At 34.5% G+C, this 9,482-nt stretch overlaps 1 protein-coding gene across 4 annotated transcripts in view; it reads right to left on the bottom strand.

Annotated features, from left to right (window-relative positions):
- Window positions 1-1,919: 1,919 nt before the first annotated feature.
- The window catches only part of UAP1 (UDP-N-acetylglucosamine pyrophosphorylase 1), a 38,145-nt gene continuing 30,582 nt past the window's right edge, over window positions 1,920-9,482 (bottom strand). For 2 of the 4 annotated variants that reach the window (XM_081308607.1, XM_081308608.1), the window contains 5 exons: window positions 8,430-8,570; window positions 7,431-7,619; window positions 6,128-6,175; window positions 3,477-3,543; window positions 1,920-2,475 (listed from right to left, as the gene is read on the bottom strand). In XM_081308607.1, the coding sequence (XP_081164733.1) occupies window positions 2,383-2,475; window positions 3,477-3,543; window positions 6,128-6,175; window positions 7,431-7,619; window positions 8,430-8,570 (538 nt within the window). In that variant the 3' untranslated portion in view covers window positions 1,920-2,382. The remainder of the gene's footprint in view (window positions 2,476-3,476; window positions 3,544-6,127; window positions 6,176-7,430; window positions 7,620-8,429; window positions 8,571-9,482) is intronic. The other 2 variants (XM_081308609.1, XM_081308610.1) reach the window with 1 other exon arrangement.

Raw genomic sequence — 9,482 nt, 5'->3', positions numbered from 1 at the left:
AAAAAATGATTTCTAAGCCAACAGAATGATTCGTATTTTAGACACTTAGATCATGCATAACTTTTCCTTGCCTCTTTTTGCCTAGATGACTGAGATCTGACTGTATACTGATGAATCCTCAAGAGCAAATGTTAAAATAGTACACTAGGGCTAGACATAAAATCACATACATTAACCCCTCCGAAACTTCTGGAACAAGAGTAGGGATTGAAAAATAGTGTATTTTGTTCATACATGTGACTGAATACACCACTGGTTTAGATATTCATTTGTACTATCAGTAAAAATAACATCGTAGGTATGATCTGACCAGCCTCAAAATAACTATTACTTCTCACATAAATTCTACATTATTGCCAAATGATTCTAATGCCTATTTTATAAACATGTTAACCAATTCTGCATTTCCTGAATTAGAAAAATTATTTAACAAATACTCTTAAAGAGATATATATATATAATGTTACTTCCTTACAATTTCATGGCTTGGAAGCTCTTAGACTCTGCCATTAACTTATTCAATGTTCTCCAGTCATTGCTCCTTTCTAACAAAACTACTAGCATAATACCATGCTTTCATTTCCCCCTTTTCCTAGCATTATTAGAGAGAGAGAGAGAGAGAGAGAGAGAGAGAGAGAGGAAACAGCAGGTAAATGTTCAGAAAAAAGGAGATGAATCATGTTCAGGTGCTACAAATTCTGAAGTTTTGTATTCACAAATCCATTTGGAGCTCATTCTAATGAGAATTCAAATTCCACAAAACCTTTTGGAAAATAGAGTGGATAACAATTGCAAATTGGGTTATTATTAAAATAAAACAGCAAATATGCAAAATGTACTATTCAGGCCTTAGTACAAGAACAATTAAAAAAGATTTCAATATTATGCTTTTTTTTTTTTTGGCAGTAAGGGGGAACCCAGAGGTGCTTTATTACTGAGCAATGTCCTCAGTCCCCCACCATTTTAAATCTTACTTGGAGACAGAATCTGGCTTAGTTGCACAGACTGGCCTTGAACTTGCAATCTTTCTGCCTCAGCCCCTGAAGCTGCTAGAATTACAGTTATGCACCACCACACCCAGCTAATATCACATGCTCTTAAAAAAAAAAAAATGATCCTTAAGGACCACACATGCTATTCCATTTGGCAAAAAGTTAGTAGAAAATAAAATTTATTAATCTTGATAGAATTTTTAGAATCTCTCATGTATCCAGATGTTAATTTTTATGCTTTTGGTCAATGCACAAATGTTATATAAAATACATGTATAAACTTCAATAGTTTTATGCAAACTGCATTTTAGACACATAGAACCCCCAATAATGACCAGTGATCTCTGGTGTATATTTAAAAAAATCACCTTTGTCTCTCTTCTTCTTTTTTTCCCCTAATTCTCTAGCTGGAGAAAAACAAGTACAGTAGTTATTAATTTGCCTGAGAAAATCCAGAAACTATCTTTTGAATTCTTAAGTGCCACAAAATATTTTGGCAAAATAAGAGTAAACAAATTACTTAGAACAGGGTCTCCCAAACTTGACACTTGACATTGGCCCAGATAACTTTGTATTGTTGGAAGCTATCCTGTCAATTATGTGATGTTCAGCAACATTCCTGGTCTCTACTCATTAGATGCTAGTAGCATCATCCTATCCTCCCAGCTGTGACACCCATAAATGTCCCTAGACATTGCCAAGTGCCCCCTTGGGATGGAGGGGATTACCTCTGGTTGAGAGCTATTATAAAGTGATAGAAGACAAAAAAAAATCCAAAGTTAGACGTTCACTGAAAAAAGCTCTATGACCCCACAATATCAGAGAAGTATCAATTTGCTTTAATGCATTATCTCAAAGTTTCTCCCCAGTTTCATGTTTTCCTGAAAAAATAATTTCCTCAAGGTACAAATAATAATAACACTCCAGAAACAAGAAGATAAGTTTATTTTGCTGTCCAATTATTTCCTTTAAAAAGTTTAATGCTTGATAAAATAAAACAAACTTTTAGTATCATAAAAACCTTCTGACATGTACATGACATATTATTACTATGTACAACTTCGAAAACAAAATAATGTTGAACATCCTGACTATAATTAAGCTACAGAAAACTTCATGGATGGTCAATATTTTCCTTGGCTGGAAGAAAAATCATACAATTGAAAAATATAAATAAGACCTTCAATGAGTTGAGAATAATAAAAACACTATCTGAAATTCAGTCATCTGGATCTTGAAAAGTTTGTAGTAGTTTCAACAGTTCAGCAAGCAAAATGAAATCCTGTGAAAGTCTTCAAACTTCAGTCTTCCAGGAGAGGTCCTGCAGTTTCACAGTTGATCTATCAAAAATAAAAGCTATTTCCTATTGTGGTAGAAATTGGTAGATGGTTCATATACCATTTTTCACCAGTTCATGGACTCCATTCTCATCAATGATTAAAGGTGCATGGAACTCTTTATCTGCCACATAACTTTCTATTCCCTAAAAGGATTGAAATTAAACACAGTTAGAAAATTGGTGGATGCCTGTCAAGCACTGCTGGACTTAGTGGTTGTGATGCCAAAAACCAGGCTGAGATAAAGAATTTTAAAGTAAAAAATCTATTTCATGTACTTTAAAGCTAGACTTAATGATTATTTATGGAAGCATAAAACAAACAACAAACAAAAGAAAGTAAGTTACTCTGATTATAATAATTTCTTTTTTTTTTGCAGTTCTAAAACTGAACCCAGGACCTTGAATATGCTACACAAATGATTATCATATAATTTCTAAAGTTAATAAGATGATTTTCATCATCACTCAGTAAAGTTAACTTTCTTAGTAAGATGGATATCTCCTGATGCTACAACTAAGCAATACTAAAAAGGATCTCCAGAAAAAAAATATTAATAATTTGAATAGCAGGGACCTTCAACTCTTCAGGTGTTAAAAGTTACAGTAGAAAATGTACACTGCATTAAAAAGAGCTAAATGATTTATCAAAAAAGGTCAATAATATATTTTAAAGCCTAATGAATTTTAATGGATAGGTGAAACAAATTAACATTATAGACTTCTGTTACTGACAAGTCACTCGATTATGGGATAGATGCAAAGACATAACAGGAATTCTCTAAGAATTAAGAATCAAAGCAGCTTCGCAACTCACTCTTAGAAAGAGGTCTTCAGGACAGAATGACAAGAAAATGCTCCATTTTCTCAAAGGGTAACTCTACTTAAACATAATACAAGAATCCTGTTTTTCTTTGTTTTTAAGTTTTATTCTTAACTGACAAATAATTATATGTATTTATGGGGTACAACATGTTGTTTCAATGCACATATACATTGCAGAATGATCAAATCAGGCTAATTAACATAATTCTCGCCTCAAATACTTACTGCTTTTTGTGAACATTTAAAGCCCACTCTTAAAGCTGTTTGGAAATATACAATACTCTTTAAAAGAACAGGAGGGGAAAAAAGGAAAGCAAACTTACTTCTCCAGCATAGGAGATAAGAGGAGAGATTTCACACTGGATTGGTACATCATTGGCATCCTTCAAGCTAAGGAAAAAAAAAATCCCAAAAAAGTGTTAAAAATTTTACTTCCCATATTACTTGCCAGAGTTAAAATGAAGACCATAACTTCCCTCTGAAAAGCTTGCAGATAACAAAATTATTGTAGTTGAACAAATGAAATATATCCTACCCTGATGATCATTAAATTCCCTGAGTATTAAGTTAACATGAAATTCTCATGGTCAGAAAGACACTATTTAGGGAAAGAGACAATAATTACTGCTAACTCTTTACAGCATTTCATCAATATTTATACACTATTCCTTTCTACACATCTCATTTTTTACTAATCCCAAGTTTCATAAAGTTGATAGAGAAGAGCCTATTAATTGAGTACATACTATGTGCCAGGCCCCCATTGCTAGGTGCCTTCAAACCTTTGCATTGCCTTTTAATCCTCATCATAATCTTCCAAGTCAGGTACTAATATTGACTAATATTCTAGAGCCAGACTGTCCAATTCAGTACCCAATGGCCATATGTGGCTACTTAAGTTTAAAATAATTAAAATTTTAAAAAATTGAAAAATTTAAATTCACTTTCTCAGTCATAATAATCATATTTTAAGTGCTCAGCAGCCATGAGTGACTAATGACAAACAAACTGGAGAGCAGAGATGTAGAAAACTTCCCTCACTGCACAACATTCCATTTAGACAGTACAATTCTAAAGATCATTTAAATTATTTCCCAATACTTGCTTTTTTTTTTTTTACAATCCAAATATCCTAGATTAGCTGAGTTAATTTATTAATTACATTTTATTCTTAAGGCATAGGACAGAGTTTATTTAGGAAGGTAGACATGCATTCAAGGGAGAATGTAGGCTATCTCAAGAGTGAGAAGCCTATCCATTACACTTTAAAATACTTCTGTTATCAAAAGTCCTTTTTAAAGTGCTAAGGCAGAACACACTCAAGCAAAATCAAGGCCAAAGTCACCATTTGTATAATTCTCAGTCACAATGTAATATTTATAGTTATTTGCAATTCTGAACTTCCAAGTCATCTAACATAAAAATCAATAAACAGTATTTTCAATACATTTACAGTCACTAGACTGTGGCATTATTTGTCATTTCAAGAATCTTAGAAATAGGACAGGACACACAAAAAAATCCAGTCCTGTGTAGCCTCAAACCATGTTCTCTTTCTAGTAAGAAGTCTTCAACTTTGGTTGAGTCAATAAAATTAGAGGTTTTCTGAGGTCAGCCACAGGCCAATTTTTCTCCAAACAGAACTCTATATCTTACTCCAATTTACTTAATCTGACTACTTTCTACTTGAACCAGGAGAGTCATATTCTCTTTGGATCCTTCCAAGTCATTTTCAGCTATGATCCATTTGACTATAAAAATTATAATGTTCTTCCAAGATTTAGCTCTTGTCCCCACCTCTCCTAGACCACTGCATTTCATAGTGATTGCTTCCATTCATTTATTTAAAATAAAATAAATTTATTAAGCACCTGTTAAGTCTCCCTGCCTCCTAAAGTACTGTTTATACCATTGTTAGCACATAATCACATAATAATGCCCCTTAGTTTTTATGAATGTGCATCTTAATTTTTATGAATATGCATCCTGAACTCCCAGTAGGCTCTCTTTTGTGTAGACACTTCAGCACCGAAGATACTAAGAGCATCTGTAAGTAGGTCTGTCAATGCTTGCTGATTGAATGAATAAATGAACCATGAAAGTAGATGGACAACAGCCTAATGCAGAGAAGAGGAGGCACACACTTCACACATCTCTCCAGATATGTGCCAGATTCTATCACAAGAGTTATACACCAGACTCTCTGGATGGCTTGAAGTCACACTAACCAAATGGAAAAAATGAGGGCCCATCCCACTGATGGGCAATTGATGTGTGTGTGTGTGTGTGTGTGTGTGTGTGTACACTAAACCTAACAACTTTGAAAGTGTAGCAAGAATATCATGCTGTCTTTTTTAACTAAAAAGATAATGGCATTTAAAAACTTTGACAGTACCCAAATAAGAGGACATATGGCACTTCTAGCTAAAAATGATCTGTTAAAGACAAAAAAAGATACTAATTGACCAAAATTACAACACAATTACACAAAAAGAGAGCTGTTTATGTAAGAATAAATCAACAGAACAGCTTTCTCCATATTAAGAGCCATCGAATATATATGAATAATTACAACCTTTATACTGACATCATATTATCTAATTCAGTAAGACACATTTTTCAGAATACTTTCTAACTTATGCTTATGCTAAAAGCTGGAATTCAAATTTGTTCCCTCTGACTGTAACCTGCTCTGGGTCTTGCCTAACACCTGTAAAACTGTTACTATGGGCTCAAATACCCATGGTCAGATTCTTTAGTAAAGCATGCTCCCCATTTCCAGCATGCACTGAGATTCTGAGTTAGTGTCATCCAGACAGATACCTGCCACCAAGTAAGCAGTGCACCCCCACCAAAGCTTCAATCATCCTCCCTCCAGACCCCCAAAAGGCAGAGCACTAAACTACAATGCCAGTTAGTATGGAGGGAAGCACAGCCCCATCACCATGCACTGCAGGCAGGCTGGTATATTTACTTGTAATTGACATCAGCTGTGATGGTCTCTGACTTTCCATTTGTAGCACTGTTATGTAGGAATAAATAAGTATTAATGGGAATGGAAAGAAATCAAACAATAACAATGAAGTAGAGTTGCAAAGTACACTTGACCAAACGGCATATACTTATGGTAAATCGTGAATCTAGCACGAGAGGCCTAAGGGGGTTAAAAAAAAATTCAATGATCAAAGATGAAGAATGAGAACAATATGACATGTCACAAAGCAAGCTGATTGACAAGGCAGAGCCTGTAAGTGGCCTTGGACTTGGAGATAGAAGCTAACACTGTTCCTTTTTGTAAAAACAGTTATCAAACAGTAAGTTCCAATGCTCAATGTTTTAATACTTATTGAAGTATTCTAGTGCTTTAGTATATGCAGCCTTTTTTCCCTTAAGAACATAAATTAAATGGCAGAATGCTTCTCACCCAAGTATAAAAACACCAAAAAGCTTAAAAAGGGAAATCTAGGTGCCAATGAAGGTTTTATCATAAAATAAAAGATTCAGCTTAAAAGGGCTTTATCTCAAATTTGAATAACTACAAGTACCTTCTTTCTTAAGCTTCTGAAAATACAAAATATTTCTAAAGTTTGAGTATCAGAACATAACTGGCACCTTTCTTAGTGCCTGGGAGAAGAACCATGAGGCAACATCTCCTGGGTAGCCTGAGGGTGGCAGGGCTTTAGATGGGTCTCACATATAACACTTGCTGTGAGGCCACAGATAAATGAGCAGCAACAACCCATTTTCTATGGCTGAGAAACTTGCCCTGTGTATAGTATGTTGCTAATGGGATTTTAAATTATCTTCTGACCATTATTTAATAGAAGTGATTTCATTGACATGGTGGGGCTATTTGAAAACAAAACAAAACAAAACAAAAAAACCAACTTTCTCTTTGAGAAAGTAAAGCTGTCCTTCTCTGTAATGGGCAAAACTTGATGTTACTTATTATCACGAACTTCCCACACAGCAATAATTTACTATCTTAAAAGATTTTAAATTGGGCTGGGGATGTGGCTCAGCGGTAGCGCGCTCGCCTGGCATGCGTGCGGCCCGGGTTCGATCCTCAGCACCACATACAAACAAAGATGTTGTGTCCGCTGATAACTAAAAAAATAAAATATTAAAATTCTCTCTCTCTCTCTCCCCCTCCCTCTCTAAAAAAAAAAAGATTTTAAATTTACTTTTTTATAAAAAGATTTCAGGATATATCAAGAGAGAAGTCAAAAAGAAGTCCAAGAAAACATCCCCACTGAAGAGAAAAGATATTGACTTACCGGGGAATTGCTGGAAGGCGGGAGCCATTTTCATCTATAAAGTGGCCACCTGCATTAAGGACCCAGCAATGGTGAAGGGACATCAAAGCATGCCTTGCAGTAGTAGGGTTGTCCTTCCCATTCTGGCTGTCCGCATTCTTTAGTGGAGAAAACTCATCTTCCCGTAATACCTCATACACCACAAACTTCCTAGAGTGAAATCATACAAAGACTTCTTTCTTGTGAAATAAAATTGCATACAGAGCTTCTCATTCCTCTCTATATAGCTAAGCCTTTAGTATTCAATGACAAGTTTTCTTAACATAATTTTAGGTGTATTACAAAAAAATAATGCTCATCCCTTGAACAAAGATAATTTTCTTCTTCAGTACAAAAATGAAAACTCATTTCTAACCCCAACTATAATAAAACATTTCATCTTAGATCAGAAAGAACAGAAATCCTAATGCACAAAGATCATATTAGCACTGGAGCTAAGAAAAAAATATATATAAAAAAGATGCTTTAGAAATGTATATGGAGAGACTGACTATATACAGCTAATTCACATTCTGCATTTTCACATTTGTCAAATTCTGAAATAAGTATCTCAACATCAGATGTGATCTTTATTATAGAGAGGTATATAATCCAAAAACATGTTCACTAAAACATTTGCTCACAGGTCAGTAACAGATCCCAAATACAAATGGGTCAATTGTTTATCTTAACCTTTTTAGTCTTTCAGCCAAGCAAGATAAATGACTTTAACAACTTTGCAGGAGAGCCAGATAACAACCCAACTGATAAAAAGAACACTGCACTCTAGGTACTCAAACCACACTCCTTGGAGTGGTGGTTTATTGTAGGGAATGATAATCGATCTAGATGATATACTCATAATCAAAATGCCTGAAATACATTCTATCAAGTGTTTCCTGAGAACAGTTTCCTGCCTAAGAGACTAAAAAGCAGCATTTCGAGACAAATTTAATCTTACTGGTGTTATTCAAAGCATACTTTGCAAACTGGAAGATGTCAAAAACAAATTTTTCCATCTTTATTCCATTTGGTTTGTCTGGCTTAATTAATTGCCCCTGGGAATCCATATATGGAATCTTCTTTTGAGCCACATGATGCTGCAACTGGGGTTCGTAAACACTAAGAATTAAGGGAGAAAAACAGACAATCACTTTCCAGATTTAAAATGCCAGAAAATTTGATAATAATCAGGCACAAATGTTAGAACAAAGTACTAAGATTTTCAAAGTGAAGAACATTTGTTAAGCTTTGGTTTATATTAAAATACTGAATGAATAGACTTCTCCCACTCATTTCCTTATATTAAAAAAAAAAAACAAATAATGATTTCCACATTAAAAAACATACACACCCATGCACATATAGACAGAGGTTACATCAATGTCTCTCTTATTACTTTTATGACTTTTATAAAATGTTCTCTTGCTCTAGCTTTTTCAGCTGAGATTCCTTCAAGTACAGGATGGAAAGGTAAATATTAAAGTTACTATAGGTGAATACATAACACAGCTATACAAAAAACACAGTAAAATGGGAACTGTTTTACAACTGGAATTGTCTGAAGTAAAGCTTAGCTGACCTGATTTGATCATGCCACAATGTATACCAAGAGGAAAATATCACCTTGTACCCCACAAACACATATGATTATCATTTATCAATTAAAAATAAAAATAAAGTATTAATTTTTTAAGGAGCAGATGGTCATTTTGAACATATGAATGCTATCAAGTGAATCTAACAGTGAAAACACCCTTCATTTAAATATCTGGTGATATATACTAAGCTCTTATTTAATATCTTATGGCATTGCCAGGCTGACTTCCATTCAAGTCTCAAGTCCTTATACACAAGATTCTAAATGCTAGTCTGGTAATAGCTGAATTAGAATTGTGTGAGCAGCTTTTTAAAAAATATAGATCAGGGCTGGGGATGTGGCTCAAGCGGTAGTGCGCTCGCCTGGCATGCCTGCGGCCCGGGTTCGATCCTCAGCACCACATACCAACAAAGATGTTGTGTCCGCCGAGAACT

Source organism: Spermophilus citellus (assembly GCF_964194105.1).
Source record: "Spermophilus citellus genome assembly, chromosome: 9".
Taxonomy (NCBI): Eukaryota; Metazoa; Chordata; class Mammalia; order Rodentia; family Sciuridae; genus Spermophilus; species Spermophilus citellus.
The sequence above is the reverse complement of the archived record's forward strand: the minus strand, read 5'-3'. Positions and strand labels throughout refer to the sequence as shown.